This window comes from Microcaecilia unicolor, chromosome 3 (genome assembly GCF_901765095.1).
Source record: "Microcaecilia unicolor chromosome 3, aMicUni1.1, whole genome shotgun sequence".
In the NCBI taxonomy this organism is placed as follows: Eukaryota; Metazoa; Chordata; class Amphibia; order Gymnophiona; family Siphonopidae; genus Microcaecilia; species Microcaecilia unicolor.
The window spans coordinates 200,223,717-200,239,954 of NC_044033.1; the positions used below are offsets into that span (position 1 = coordinate 200,223,717).

The 16,238-nt window shown below is 45.6% G+C and overlaps 1 protein-coding gene across 1 annotated transcript in view; it reads left to right on the forward strand.

The window, feature by feature from the left end:
* Nucleotides 1-16,238, forward strand: part of LOC115466087 (LIM homeobox transcription factor 1-beta-like) — a 42,559-nt gene that overhangs the window by 4,488 nt on the left and 21,833 nt on the right. The window contains exons 2-3 of the mRNA XM_030197106.1: nucleotides 2,942-3,073; nucleotides 4,977-5,163. Of these exons, the coding sequence (XP_030052966.1) occupies nucleotides 3,016-3,073; nucleotides 4,977-5,163 (245 nt within the window). The 5' untranslated portion in view covers nucleotides 2,942-3,015. The remainder of the gene's footprint in view (nucleotides 1-2,941; nucleotides 3,074-4,976; nucleotides 5,164-16,238) is intronic.

Below are 16,238 nucleotides of genomic sequence, written 5' to 3' on the forward strand. Positions count from 1 at the left end.
GAAATGGCTGTGAAGTAAGTGGAGGAGTGGCCTAGTGGTTAGGGTGGTGGACCTTGGTCCTGGGGAACTGAGGAACTGAGTTTGATTCCCACTTCAGGCACAGGCAGCTCCTTGTGACTCTGGGCAAGTCACTTAACCCTCCATTGCCCCATGTAAGCCGCATTGAGCCTGCCATGAGTGGGAAAGCGCAGGGTACAAATGTAACAAAAATAAAATAGATATTATTGGAGATTCTAGATGGAATGTTGCTATTCCACTAGCAACATTCCATGTAGAAGGCTGCGCAGGCTTCTGTTTCTGTGAGTCTGACGTCCTGCACGTACGTGCAGGACGTCAGACTCACAGAAGCAGAAGCCTGCGCAGCCACATTGGTGATCTGCAAGGGCCGACTTCTACATGGAATGTTGGAATAGCAACATTCCATGTGTAGAATCTCAAATAGTAGCAACAGTGGAGGAGTGGCCTAGTGGTTAGGGTGGTGGACTTTGGTCCTGAGGAACTGAGTTTGATTCCCACTTCAGACACAGGCAGCTCCTTGTGACTCTGGGCAAGTCACTTAACCCTCCATTGCCCCATGTAAGCCGCATTGAGCCTGCCATGAGTGGGAAAGCGCGGGGTACAAATGTAACAAAAAAACCCCACTTGTCGTGCGGCCATTTGGGGGGAACAGCTCTTATCGCCACTCATTGAGGTGGCGGTATGGGGTTCCCGTGCTAACCTGGTGGTAACCAGGCAACACACATGTAATCACCAGCACTATAAAAATAGAAAATATTGTTGTACCGCTGGAAATGGTGCACGCTGGGGTTGGGAATTGCTGCTGGGCTCCTGCAGTAGCCTGACGGTAGTTCCAGATTGGCGTGCAACAAGTCTGTTGCCGCACATCAACCCTTTAGTAAAAGGGGCCCCTCAATATGGTAACTCTGTTCAGAAATGCAGAACTCCTCTGCCTTCAGTGCCCAGAGCAGTTAATATTATTTGATTCCCCCCCCCCCCCCCGGGATAGACAGAGGAATCTCCGCAGGTCTCCTGTCCCCCCCCCCCTTTCTACGAGGAAAGGCCAAAGCAGCTAGGGCTCTTCAGCTTGGAGAAAAGATGACTGAGGGGAGATATGATAAGAGGTCTATAAAATAATGAGTGGAGTAGAACGGGTACACGTGAATTGTTTGTTTACTCTTTCCAAAATTACTAGGACTAGGGGGCATGCGATGAAGCTACAAAGTAGTAAATTTAATACGAATCGGAGAAAATGTTTCTTCACTCAACATGTAATTAAACTCTGGAATTTGTTGCCAGAGAATGTGGTAAAGGCAGTTAGCTTAGCGGGGTTTAACAAAAGGTCTAGATGGCTTCCTAAAGGAAAAGTCCATAGACCATTATTAAATTAACTTGGTGAAAATCCACTGCTTTTTTCTGGGATAAGCAGCATAAAATGTATTGAACTTTTTCGGGATCTTGCCAGGTATTTGTGACCTGAATTGGCCACTGTTGGAAACAGGATGCTGGGCTTGATGGATCTTTGGTCTGTCCCAGTGTGGCAATACTTATGTACTTATTCACTCTCTATGCACCTGTGAACATTAAGGGGTTAAATGACAGGAAAGAGAAAGTGAGTGGGAGGGAAAGACAATGAAAAGAGAAAGACTGGGGGAGAAAAGGAGGAAGGAGAGAGGGGAAAAAGAGATACATGCTGATTTGTTTCTCTTAAACCCACTTTCTGTAGAAATTTCAGGCCAGGAAAGTTTCCTGAATCCAGACGGGAGAACTTCCTATTGGACCTCATGTGAACCAAATTAGAGGGAAGGGTGCAGAGCCTGGATGAGACAGAGAGAAATGGAAAATGAGAGAGACCTGCTCAATACATCTGATACCAGTAAAAGGGAGGGGGAGGGGAAGAAGGGAGCAAGGTAGCTCTAACTACTAGGCAATGTTAGGGAGTTGCCTAGAGCTTCCGCAGGGTGGAAAAAAAGCAGCAGCAGCCAAAGCAAAGCGATAGATCCTGAGAGCCAGATAAATTCAAAGAACCATCAGCACATATTACTACTACTACTTATCATTTCTATAGCGCTACTGGACGTACGCAGCGCTTCACACTTGAACATGGAGAGACAGTCCCTGCTCAATAGAGCTTACAATCTAATTATGACAGACAGACAGGACAAGTAAGGGATAAGGGTTAGAACAGACAGGACATATCAGGGATAGGGGACAGTTTTTTAAATAGAATTGTTGTAAAATGATCATGATTTTTGAGTTTAATTATCAAAATCTGGCTGTTTTCCAGTTGGCTTCCTTTTATTTGGATTTTGCTCACTCTTTTATTTTTAGCAGTAGCTCTTTCAGGTTCAGAAGGTATTTCTCCGTCTCTGGAGGGTTCACAGTCTAAGTTTGTACCTGAGACAAAAGAGAATTAATTGACTTTCCAAGATTACAAGCACCAGCAGTGGGATTTGAGCTGGGATTCCCTGTTGTCAGTGTTTTTCTCTATCCATTAGACTACTCCTCCACTTCCGAGCAGGATTGTGGTTTCATTTTTATCCTAAAGGGTCGCTTTGGTTGCATTTCAGGCTAGAAACCAAGTCACAGGCATCCTCCTTAGCAGCAGAGTGAGGGAAGAAGACTTATTCAACCCCCCCCCCCCCCCTCCACCACCGCATTTTGATCTCTGGGCTAAAGAGAATGAGGAGTGTTATCTTGTGTTTTCCCACTCTCACAACAGGGAAAAGCTAATTTCATATGAGGAAACAGGCTGCTATAATCACTGGATCGAGTCTGCTCTGATTCTGTATCCCCCACTTCTGCCCTGGGGGGGGGGGGCCTGGCTGGGGATGCAAGTGGCTGAGCTGAGGGTGAATTTTCAGTTTTACGTTCTGGTTGAGTTCAGGCTGCTGCTGAATTCAATAATAACAATTGTATATTTTTCTTTCCCTCTCCTCCCCAGCTGTAAAAGTGTGGGCCTCCATCATACCTACTCAGCACCCAGCTGTCCTTTTTTGGGGTTTCAATTGCAGAAGGATGAAGACAGAGGAGACACGCTCCTGTCTGCAGCAGGCTCCTGCAATCCTGGGATTCGGTGAGTCAGACCTGCAAAGCACTATCTCTCCCTGTCCGATGGTTCTAATCCATAAGTACATAAGTATTGCCATACTGGGACAGACAAAAGGTCCATCAAGCCCAGTATCCTTTTTCCAAAAGCGGCCAATCCAGGTCACAAGTACCTGGCAAGATCCCCCAAAATTACAAAACATTTTATGCTGCTTATCCCAGAAATAAGCAGTGGATTTTCCCCAAGTCCATTTTAATAATGGTCTGTGGACTTTTCCTTTAGGAAGTTGTTCAAACCTTTTTTAAACCCCGCTAAGCTAACCACCTTTACCACATTCTCTGGCAACGAACTCCAGAGTTTAATTACACGTTGAATGTATGAGTGACTTCAGGGCAGGGCCAGTGTGGCCATTAGGAGAGACTAGGTGATTGCCTAGGACAGCAGTTTATGGGGGGGAGAAGTCACACAAACTTTAAGAACCATCAGCACATATTTTAACCTTGTAGGATGTTTGTGTGATGATCATGATTCTTCAGTTTAATTATCCATATTTGGGGGGGGGGGGCTCTAGCCAGGGACCTTAAAGTTAATTAAGGGGTGGTATAAGGGTAGAAGTTTGCCTAGGTGGATTTGCACCATCCTTGCACCAGCTCTGCCTCGGAGGAAGTCACTTCATCACCCTGTACTTTGGGGTTCCTGCAAGATGCCGGGTTACTTAAGAGAATCAGAGCTACATTCCCCTGTATGGATTGGGGCAAAGCCAGGACCAACTCAGCCTGTCTCAGGTCACAATGAGGTATCAGTTAACCATATAATCTCCTGTGACTCGCAAAACGGAACAACAAATCTTTAGATTCCCATATAGGCGTCATATTGATAAATGAATACAGCACAGAAGAGCAGGTCTTCACCAGAGTCCCATGTAGGCATCACACTGATTCATGTAAAGCATTAATACAGCACGGACAGCTTTATTCTAAACCAAATGAAAAGCCTGAGAGAGAAAGACATATATTTAGACAAAACGGAGACCAGGAGTAAGACCACAAAATAATACAGAAGTTCTGGTGAAAGTTGAGCAATCAGGCTCCGACTTCTGTATCAAAAGTGCACTGGGCTGGGTATTACCATGATCGGTACAGGAGAAGAAACGTAGCATCCCTGTCCCCCTGCTCCTGAGAGCTTCCAGCCAGGGAGATGAAGCAACTCTCTGCAAACATTGCTATGTTCCTGGCATGAGCAATACCTCAGGAGAGGGTCACAGCATGACCTCTCACAGGGAGAATCTTGAACGCACCATCTCCATGCGGTTTAGAAAAGTATTTATTGAGCGCTGCTTCACTCCCTCCGAGGCCGGCTATCGCTCCGAACCCTTTGAAGAAGGGCCACAGATGAATGGGATGATAAGGTGAGGCTATCTGTTCATTTTGCAGATGCACATTTTAGTTTAATGTGGTTTATGGGGCTTCTTTTCCCCTTTGCTTAAACTTAGCTGCTTACTTTCAAAGTCTTCTCCAGCTCAGGAAAGCAGCCATCCCCCTCCAATCCACATGTGATTACAGCCTGAATAAAAAAAAATATACAGTCTCCTTCAACACTAGGTGATGATTCCAAGCTGAAGAAAGGGACAGGTCTCCTTTAACCTTGTGCTTTAACAGGGCACATGCTGATCCAAGCTGGAGGGAAAGACAGGTCTCCTTTAGTTTTGCAGGGTTACCGACTTAAGGGAAAGGGTAGGTCTCCTTCAAAAGTGTGTACACTGATTTCACCCAAAGAAATGGCAGGTCTCCTTTAAGACTTGGTCCCAATTTAAGAGAAGGGCAGATGTCCTTTCCCATGTCCCCAGTTTATCTGCTGCTGAGAAACAAGTGATTAAGGGATGACTACGAGCCAATGCGCCCCCATTAAATAACTTTCATATCCTCTCCAGGGTCAGACACCAAGCTTCGCGAGATGTGTGCAGGCTGTGAGGAACCCATCTGCGACCGCTTCCTGCTGCGGGTGAATGAGAGGAGTTGGCATGAGGACTGTGTGAAGTGCGCAGCCTGTCTTCAGTCACTGGTGGGGACCTGCTACAGCCGGGAGCGTCAACTGTACTGCAAACAGGACTACGAAAAGTAAGAACTTCACCATCCTCACCTGTATCAGTGCCATCAGGCATCTATAGGCAAGCAGAAACTGACAATGGAAGTGTGAGGGATGTAGCACAGAGTACAGAGCCTGTCACCTCTAGGACTGGAGGGTTCAGGGGATGGACACGGGGACACAGAGCCTGTCACCTCTAGGACTGGAGGGTTCAGGGGATGGACACTGGGAAACAGAGCCTGTCACCTCTAGGACTGGAGGGTTCAGGGAATGGACACGGGGACACAGAGCCTGTCACCTCTAGGAATGGAGGGTCCAGGGATGGACACATGGGCACAGAGCCTGTCACCTCTAGGACTGGATAGTTCAGGGGATGGAGACAAGGATACAGAACCTGTCACCTCTAGGACTAGAGGGTTCAGGGGATGGACATAGGGATACAGAGCCTGTCACCTTTAGGACTGGGGGTTCAGGGGCGACACAGGGATACAAACCCTGTCACCTCTAGAACTGGAGGGTTCAGGGGATTTATTTTATTTATTTATTATTACATTTGTATCCCGCACTTTCCCACTAAAAGCAGGTTCAATGCGGCTTACATAGTAACAGGGAATACAGAATATTGTTGGGTATAGTAAGAATTAGGTGTAACATAGTAATGGAATAGATAGGTAGGTAGAGATAGGCAATGGAGAGGTGGGTCAGGTGGGAGATATGGTCTGGGTCAATGTCGTTGTCTCTTCGGTATATGTTAGGTAGATGGGTTCATATGATTAGTCTGGGTCATTTGGGTAGGCTTGCTTGAATAAATGGGTTTTTAGTGCTTTCCTGAATGGAAGATGGTCATAGATTGATCGGATAGGTCTAGGGAAGGCGTTCCAGAGTTGGCTGCCTAGGAAGGAGAAATTGGATCCATAATAGGTTTTGTACTTGAGTCCTTTACAGTTGAGGGTAGTGCAGGTTGAGGTAATTTCGCGAAGAAATAGACACGTTTCTTGTTGGGAGGTCAATTAGGTTTATCATGTAGTCCGGAAATTCCCCATGGATAATTTTGTGGATTAGTGTGTTGGCCTTGAAGTTGATTCGCTCTTTGATGTGGAGCCAGTGAAGTTTTGCACATAGAGGAGTTGCACTCTCAAAACGTGATTTGCCAAAGATGAGTCTCGCTGCTGTGTTTTGGGCAGTTTGAAGTTTTTTCAGGATGTGGGTTTTGCAGCCTAAGAAAATATTGTTACAGTAATCGACATGCGTAAGTACCGTGGATTGTACCAAATTCTGGAATGTTTTCAGAGGTAGGTAGGGTTTTACGCGTTTCAGTATCCACATCATTGTGAACATTTTCTTTGTGGTGGATGTAGCGTGATTCCCGAGCAAAAGGTGGTTATCTAGTGTCACTCCCAGGATTTTCAAATTGTCAAAAATGAGGATTGAAATGTCGGGGTGGTAAGATTGGATGGTGGGAACACGGAGTGTTGAGATGAGAGGATTAGGCATTGTGTTTTTTCTTTGTTCAAGTTCATCCTAAAGGCATTGGCCCAAGAGGTTAAGATGTTCATGCCCATGGATATTCTGTAGAGATTTCTGTTAGATTTGATTTGAAGGGAATGAATATGGTAACGTCATCAGCGTAAATGAAAGGGTTAAGACCATGTCTGAATCGGTGATAAAGGGGATCCTTGAGGTACACCGCAAACTGGAGACCAAGGATGAGATAGCAAAGGATGATTTAATTTGGTAAGATCTTGAGGTGATGAATCCTTTCATCCAATTAATGATATTTCCACTGATTCCAAGTTTGTCCAGTAGTTTGGTTAGTATATTGTGATCTACCATGTCGAATGCACTGGATAAATCGAAGGATGTTGTTTCCAAATACGATGGACTCAGGAATTGAAAAATATGCTTTGCTTTCCTCTCTCATTTGGATTACATGATTAAACACTCATTGGTAGAGCTCAAGAATCACAGGAACATAAGGATTCCTGTTCTGGGTCAGACCAGTTTATTTCCAGCTCATACTATAATTTCATAATATAGGTTCTTCACAGCTTCAGGTTGGACATGGTGAGGACACGAGAAATATATTTACTAGGAATCTCGGCTTTGTAGAGGAATGCAGAAGGAGCGTACAGTCAGAACTTCAACTAGGTACTTGTTCACTTTGAAGTGGTTCACTGACAGCACCAGGAGGAATGATTAACCTGGCCCTCCAGATCCATAAATCCCACACACCAGCCCAGTGGCATTAACTAGGCAGCTTACAGGGGTCAGATTCGGTTATGCAGAAAGACATCCGACAGCAGGGAGCAGATCCCAAATTCTTTGATCAACATTGGTGAGGATAACGGGACAGTCAGCCCCTTCTTTATGACAAGATAAATGCCAAAATCTGCCCCAGCTTGCTGTCCTCGCTGGAAAAAAAATGGTTCCTGGCAGGTAGGGTGATTGAATTGATAGAACCATTTTTTTCCAGCAAGGACGGCAAACTGGAAGCTACGGGGACAAATGTTGCCAATTATCTTGTCATGAAGAAGGCGCTGACTGTCCTGTTACCCTCATCAACCTTGATCAAAGAATTTGGGGTCTGCTCTCTGCTGTCAGATGTCTTTCTGTATAACCAACTCAGCAGGGTTTACTGTGACCATGAGGGAGGTCTTACCAGTATGGTTCACACCGGGAGAAACTTTTATAGATAAACCTGAGGGTCACCCTGATCCATGCTTCTGGAAGGTATCAAGTGTCTGAAACTTAAACTGAAGGGATGTACTGGATTGGAGGTTAATTCTCCCAAAGATATATTTATTTTAAATAAATTATTAGGTCAAAGAAGCTTAATCAAAATGTATTAACTGTTTCTTTATGCACTGATATGTATTGTGTAAGCATCTATAATGTTATAATAAGGCCAGCTGAGGCACAGAGAGATATAGGCATATTTTCAAAGCACTTTGGGAGGCTAAGTGCTTTGAAAATGAGCCTGATTATATAGTGGCTCACCTGAGGTCACACAGAGTTTGTGACAGAGCCTGGGATTAGAACCCGGAGATAAAGTGACTCACACGGGTAGATTAACTCACCCTGAGGTCACACCCAGAGAGAATCAGTGACAGAGCTGGGGATCAGAACTGAGGTACAGGAGGATAAAGTGACTCACCCTGTGGTTACACACAGTCAGGGGCAGAGCTGGGGATTAGAATTGCACACAAAGTGATTGAGGTCACAATTGTGCCAGTGACAGAGCCGGGGATTAGTACTGAGGCACAGAGAGAGAAATTGATTCACTCTGAGGTCAAGATACAGGAAGTCATGGACAGAGCCTGGGATTAGAACTGAGGCACAGAGAGACAAATTGATTCACTCTGAGGTCAAGATACAGGAAGTCATGGACAGAGCCGAGGATTAGAGCTGAGGCACAGAGAGAGAAAGTGACTCACAGTCTCACCCCAACATCATAAAGAGAGTCAGGGATAAGATCTGAGGTGCAGGGTAAGTCACATATTGGGGAGGGGGGGGGAAGTACCACTGGGATCAGAACACCAGGAACCCCCTTGACTCTCAGTTCATTCTGGAAGAACCAGCACAGCAACTGCGGTCAGATTCAAAGGATGGACCTATGTCTTAATCTGTAGCAGAAATGTTCATGCAAAAGGTGATTGTCACTCTATGAACTGGGATTGGAGACTTTTTTTAATCTTCCACTTGGTACTGGGCCAGTATAAATACACTGCCTCCTTTTGCCACCTGTCTGCAAAGTTGCCTTCCTGCCACACCTCTCCCACCCTCTCCTTGTCTTAATCAGAGACCCCACCCCCTTTATTTTTGCCAGAAAAAATATCATTTATTTCATATTTGCCTTTCTTTACTCATCTTTATTCGCTTATCATTGTACTCATGCCTCCAGTTAGTTCAGTCTTCCCCTCCCCTGAAGTCTCTTTGCAGTTCTTCATACTATATTCATACTCTGGATGTCTCAGAGTGCTGCTGTCTCTTCCCCTCTCTCTCTAATGGTTCATGTTGTATTCCTAATTTAGGCTTGTCTGGAAGGGAGAAGAGGAGGAGGGTGCTGCTTCTGATGACAAAGCAGCACAGCTGGCCCCTATCTTGTTTTGAAGTATAATTGTTGCTCAGCTTTGAAGAGATAAAGCGAATTGACTCTCTCCTAGTCATAAAACAAAAGCCAGGCAGACGGGGTGGACTTTGAATGCCCTTGTTTGTTCTGTCTCAGGCGGTGTTATTTAAAAGCCATGGGTTTTGGCTCTAGTGTAAAGAATCCACGTGAGTCTATCAAACTTCAAAATTTCAGAAGGAGTGTCTGGCTGGGGGGGGGGGGGGGTGAGGGGGTGCTGGTTAAGAGATGAAAAAGCATTTGTGGATGCCCAAGACCTCAAGACAAGGTTGGCTTTGATGTTAGTTGCCTGGACGGATTGCCAAAGCGTGGGATGCCTCTTCCCAATCTCTCAGCCCCAGGCAGCCTGAATCACAGATCTGGCAGGGGGTCTGCTCCCCTTACCCTCCTCATATACCCTCCCTTTCACCTTCTGCCCTACCTCAGGTTCCTGTCTTGTCCCTGGCCTCCCTCTCCTATAGCATCCCAGGAAGTCCTGCCACTTTCACCTCTCAAATGTGACAGCTGCTTTTGAAGGAGACCTGCCTAAATGTTGGGTTGGAATCACTGTGTGTCATGTTAAAGGAGACCTGCCTTTCCCCCTTTCCCCTCCAAGTCTGTATGTAGTGTTGAAGGAGACCTGCCTTTCTCCCTTTCCCCTCCAAGTCTGTATGTAGTGTTGAAGGAGACCTGCCTTTCTCCCTTTCCCCTCCAAGTCTGTATGTAGTGTTGAAGGAGACCTGCCTTTCTCCCTTTCCCCTCCAAGTCTGTATGTAGTGTTGAAGGAGACCTGCCTTTCTCCCTTCCCCTCCAAGTCTGTATGTAGTGTTGAAGGAGACCTGCCTTCCCCCTTTCCCCTCCAAGTCTGTATGTAGTGTTGAAGGAGACCTGCCTTTCTCCCTTTCCCCTCCAAGTCTGTATGTAGTGTTGAAGGAGACCTGCCTTTCCCCCTTTCCCTCTAGGTCTCTATGTAAAGTTAAAGGAGAGGTGCTTTCGCAATTTGCAGCCTGCTCTCCTGAGACGTCTAATCACCTTCACTCCCCCTCATGCCTTCCTGCGGCTTGTTTCATGCTCGGTATTTTAACTCCCGTGGCCTGCTCTGGCATTCCACCTCATTACACGGGGCTCTGCACAAGTGTGCCACTTCAGACCTAAAATTCTACCCGGCCATCAGAAATCCCTATATGTGGGCATTTCAAACAGCCCTTAAGGGTGGAAAGTGGATGCTCACAGACCCTGGAGCTCATTTTCAAAGGTGAATTGGTGCATGCCTTCCCTTGGACAGTGGCTCATGGGTGCAAATTTTGCATCCTGCTTTTTTCTACCAAAAGATTTTTGCTGCAAAATAATCTATGTAGATGTGAAAATCTCATTTCTGTGCACTTTTTTCTTGGCTGCTGTTCCCTCTCCCCTCCCCTCCGTTCAACTGAAATACCCAGGCTGTGAAAGTTGTTGTGAGACACATCAGTGTACTCCAAGGAAGTGGTATTGCAAAGTATCTTCTAAACTTCTAATCCAGCCTCACAGAGCCAGTGGCAGGGATTAGAACGGAGGCAAAAGTAAATGCTGGACATCACCCACAGAGAATCAGTAACAGAGCCGGGGATTAGAACTGAGGCACATGGAGATAAAGTCACTCACCCTGAGATCACACTTGGTGACAGAGCCGTGGATTAGAACTGAGGTACCCAGAGATAAAGTGACTCACATAGAGTCAGTGACAGAGCCGAGGATTAGAACTGAGGTTCCCAGAGATAAAATGACTCACACAGAGGTCACACACACAGAGTCAGTGACAGAGCCGGGGATTAGAACTGAGGTTCCCAGAGATAAACAGGCATATTTTCAAAGCACTTTGGGAGGCTAAGTTCCATAGGTTTCTATGGAACTTTGGGAGGCTAAGTGCTTTGAAAATATGCCTCGATGTGACTCACACAGAGGTCACACACACAGTGTCAGTGACAGAGCCGGGGATTAGAACTGAGGTAACCACAGATAAGGTGACTCACAGAGTCAGTGACACAGCCAGGGATTAGAACTGAGGTACCCGGAGATAAAGTGACTCACACAGAGATCACACACACAGAGTTAGTGACAGAGCCGGGGATTAGAACTGATGTACCCGGAGATAAAGTGACTCACACAGAGTCAGTGACAGAGCAGGGGATTAGAACTGAAGCAGGCAGCGATAAAGCATCTCCCCTTGAGGTCACACATTGAGAGTCAGCCGTGGAGACAAGCTAATAATTCACATTCCAGCCACTCCCCTACATCCCACTCCATGGCCCCGAGGATAGTTCCTAGGAACTCCTAGGCAGGATCTATAACTCTGTAGAAGAAGCGGGGGAGTGAGCTGTTGAAAGGGAATGGTGGAGGTTGATTCACCGTGTCTGCAAAAACAACACTCAAAAAATAATAAGAGCAGAATAAATGGAGCAGATAAGAACTTAGGTCACACTCAGACCCCTAAACACAACCAGAATGGAGTTTGGACTGGAAGGCATACATTCTCTCTCCACTGAGGTTTATTTGTGGAGGTGCAAGTTAAGATTATTTAAATACATACCTTTGCTGCGGGGTGGCAATGTATGGTGAAGCTCAAGATGCGTTTATGCTTTTTCTGCTTCTGGACAGCTGGTGTCACTGGCTAATGGCTTAACCCAGTGCTTCCCTACCTTCTTCTGGAGGCACACCAAGCTAATTGGGTTTTCAAATATGCATTATAGATTTGCATATATATGCAAATCTATCTCATGCATGTTCATTATTGATATCCTGCAAACCAGACCCATTAGGTGTGCCTTCATGACAGGGTTGGGAAACACTGATTGAAAATATTGTCCAAAGACATGCATTCTGCAAACAACACATCCTGTGCTTCCTCATCCACAGTCTCTCTGCAGTACTGACCTAGTGCATAACAAAAGGGATTTTAACCAGTCTAAATGGCACAGAATTTAATATAGTCATAGCCCAGATTTTCACAGTGTCTGTTATTGGCCAACTGGGCATATAGTCTGAAGAGTGGAGGAGTGGCCTAGTGGTTAGGGTGGTGGACTTTGGTCCTGGGGAACTGAGTTTGATTCCCACTTCAGGCACAGGCAGCTCCTTGTGACTCTGGGCAAGTCACTTAACTCTCCATTGCGCCATGTAAGCCGCATTGAGCCTGCCATGAGTGGGAAAGCGCGGGGTACAAATGTAACAAAAAAAAAAAAAGATTTATTTGTTCAGGGCTGGAAAGTGGCATTTCAGGTCTGCTGAAGGCTTCCCCCCTCCAAAAGATTCCCTGCAGTGTGGAAGAAATCCAGTGATCAGTGGCCACCATGAAAACAGATTTGGCTACCAGTTTTTCCATAGATGAATGACCACCAGAGCTTCAGAAGTGCCCTGGCAGATATCCATTGGCCACCATAAAAACCAGTTTGGCTACCAGTATTGAATCTGCCTCTAGCCAAAGAGCCACTAAGTTTTGAGGGCATTGTTGCTTACATTCAGTTGTTCGTCAAATGGACCAGAAAAAGGAATTAACCCAATCTCATAACTTTCATATTGGATTTGAAGCCAGGTCCGCATAAGACTTCTACAGAAGGACCTCAGCTCCCCTAATTATTATCCTGTTAAAAAAAACAAACAAAACTCAAGATTTTAAAGGGAGGGGGGAAGTCTGGGATGCTGGCACCTGTGTAGAGAGTTCTGGGTGACTGAGCCAGGACTAAATAGCTTGGCATGGGCTCTGCACCCAGAGTTAATCATTAAGCAGCGCATGAGAAGGGGCTTTGGTAACCCGGATTGTTTTCCCTCTTGACAGGAGAGAGATCTCTGGAGAGGAAGATTTATGCTAAGCATTAACAGTTCTCCAGGACTTAGAGCAAATATTTTGACTGAGGAAGACTGGCTGGGGGCAGGATGGCTATGGGAGGCGATGCTGCCAGGAGGGTATTCTGTAATATCATCTCCTTCCTCCAAAGATGATGAAAATGGAGTTGTATATTAATATGCAAGAGAAAACACCAGCACTATCCAGAGGGTGCAGGAACTGAAAATACCAGAGGAAAATGGCAAAATACAGAGAGTGCAGGAGATGAAATACCAGAGCACACTCCAGTAAAATGCAGAGAGGGTTTGGGGCTCAATATACCAAAGAAAACTCTGGCAAAATACCAGAGGAAAGACCAGCAAAATGCAGAGTGTGTGGGAGCTGAAAATACCACAGGAGAGACCAGCAAAATGCAGTGTGTGCGGGAGCTGAAAATACCAGAGGAGAGACCAGCAAAATGCAGTGTGTGCGGGAGCTGAAAATACCACAGGAGAGACCAGCAAAATGCAGTGTGTGTGGGAGCTGAAAATACCAGAGGAGAGACCAGCAAAATGCAGTGTGTGCAGGAGCTGAAAATACCACAGGAGAGACCAGCAAAATGCAGAATGTACGGAGCTGAAAATACCAGAGGAAACTGCAGCAAAATACACAGCATGCAGGAGCTGAAAATACCAGAGGAGAGACCAACTAAATGCAGTGTGCGGGAACTGAAAATACCAGAGGAAATTGCAGCAAAATGCAAAGAGTGCAGGGGTTGAAAATACCAGAGGAGACTGCAGGAAAATGCAGAGTGCAGTGGCTAAACATAGCAGTTATCCAGTGTGTGTGAATATCGTTTCACAGGTCATAGTAACATAGTAGATAATGGCAGATAAAGACCTGTATGGGCCAACCAGTCTGCCCAACAACCTAAACTCCTTACATATGGTATGATGTGATACTTCATATGTATACCTGGCCTTGATTTGTCCTTGCCATTTTCAGGGCATAGACTGTACAAGTCTGCCCAGCACTGCCCTTGTTCTAAAATTTCTGAATTTAGTGTCAAAGCCCCAGAAAAGCTTGACTCCTGTCCTTCCAGATCTATTCAGCCACAATTAGGGCACAGACCATAGAAGTCTGCTCAGCACTGGTCTTTTTCTCCAACTTCTGAAGCTGAATCTGTCCAGCCACGATCAGAGAGCAAACTGTAAATGTTTGCCCAGGGCTGGCTTTGCTTCCCAATCACCAGTGTTGCTTTTGAATCTCCGCTCAGCTTCTTCGGATCGATTCCTTCTAATCAGGATTCCTGTGTGTTTACCCCACGCCTTTTTTGAATTCCGTTACCATTTTCATTTCTACCACTTCCCATGGAAGGGCATTCTAGGTATCTACCACCCACTCCATGAAAAATAGTTCCTGACATTACTCCTGAGTCTGCCCCCTTTCAACCTCAATTCATGTCCTCTAGTTCTACCACCTTCCTGTCTCTGGAAAAAGGTTTGTTTGCGGTTTAGTACCTTTCAAATATTAGAACGTCTCAATCATGCCACCCCTGTTTCTCCCTTCCTCCAAGGTATACAGGTTCAGGTCAGCAAGTCTCCTCGTACGGTTTGCAATGTAAATCCCATACCATTTTTGTCTTTGCACCGCTTCCAGTCTTTTGACATCTTTAGCAAGATACGGCCTCCAAAACTGAACACAGTACTCCAAGTGGGGCCTCACCAATGACTTGTAGAGGGGCATCAACACCTCCTTTCTTCTGCTGGTTATGCCCCTGTCTACGCAGCCTAGCATCCTTCTGGCCGCAGCCACCGCCTTGTCGCATTGTTTCTTCACCTTCAGATCAGTGGCGTAGCCAAGGGTGGGCTGGGGTGGGCCCAGGCCCACCCACTTTAGGTTCAGGCCCACCAAGTAGCAGCATACCTATAATGTGGCTGGCAGGGACCCCAAGCCCCACCAGCCAAAAACTCCCAACAACTGTTTGCTGCCGGTGAAAATCTGCTATTTAAAAGGTATATGGGGGAGAGGGGATGTTTGAAAGACTATATGGCATGCAGGCAAGAGAGGGAGAAACCAAATCACTTGTAGGACAAGGTGGAGTTCTGCCCACCCACCTTGGGTCCAGGCCTACCCAAACTTGAGTGTCTGGCTACGCCCCTGCTTCAGATCCTCAGACACCATCACCCCAAGATCCCTCTCCTGAGCTGAGCTTACCAATCTCTCCCCTCCTATCCGGTATATCTCTCTTGGATTTCTGCACCCCAAGTGCATCACTCTGCACTTCTTGGCATTCAATCTTAACTTTTTTTTTTAATGTATTGATTAGGATTTATTTACCGCCTTTTTGAAGGAATTCATTCAAGGCGGTATACAGTAAGAATAAATGAAACATTTATTTATTGCATTTGTATCCCACATTTTCCCACCTATATGCAGGCTCAATGTGGCTTACATAGTACCGTGGTGGTGATCGCCAATTCCAGTATGACAGATACAGAGTGATATTGTAGTAAGGTTCGTGTGCGACAGACATCTTAGGGAATAAGGAGGAAGGGTTAAGTTATGTCCAGTTCGAGTATTAGTTTCGCTGTGTTGCAGGGTCAAGGCATTTAAGTTGGGTCATTAGGGCATGCCTTTTTGAACAAGTTAGTTTTTAGTGATTTCCGGAAGTTTAATAGATCATGCGTTGCTTTCATGGCGTTTGGTAGTGCATTCCATAGTTGCGTGCTTATAAAGGAGAAGCTGGATGCATAGGTTGGTTTATATTTAAGTCCTCAATGATTGAGGATATGACCAATAGACAATTACTGTAGTAAAAAATATTCAAATAACAATACAAAGTATGGCATAGTTACTACTAACAAACAGAAAAGCAGAGAGAGTTAAGAAATATATTGGAACAATAGTTACTACGTACAATGTCAACACAATACATAATAGAACATTTTAATAGAATGCATAGGGTATAAGCAAAGATGGAACCTATAGATAGGTAAGAGAGTAAGAGGAGTCAGAAAATAAGGTAACTAATTTAAAGAAAGGTGCACATGAGGTCAGAGAGATGGTTAAATATTATCTCAGCTAGGGTAGGAGTGGATAAACATGTCCTGCTGCAGTATGTGCAGCCCGTGTCACTCCTTGTGTGCGTGTGTGAGTGAGACTAACGAGTTAGTTACTTCTTCCATTAAAGGTCTGGTTGAAGA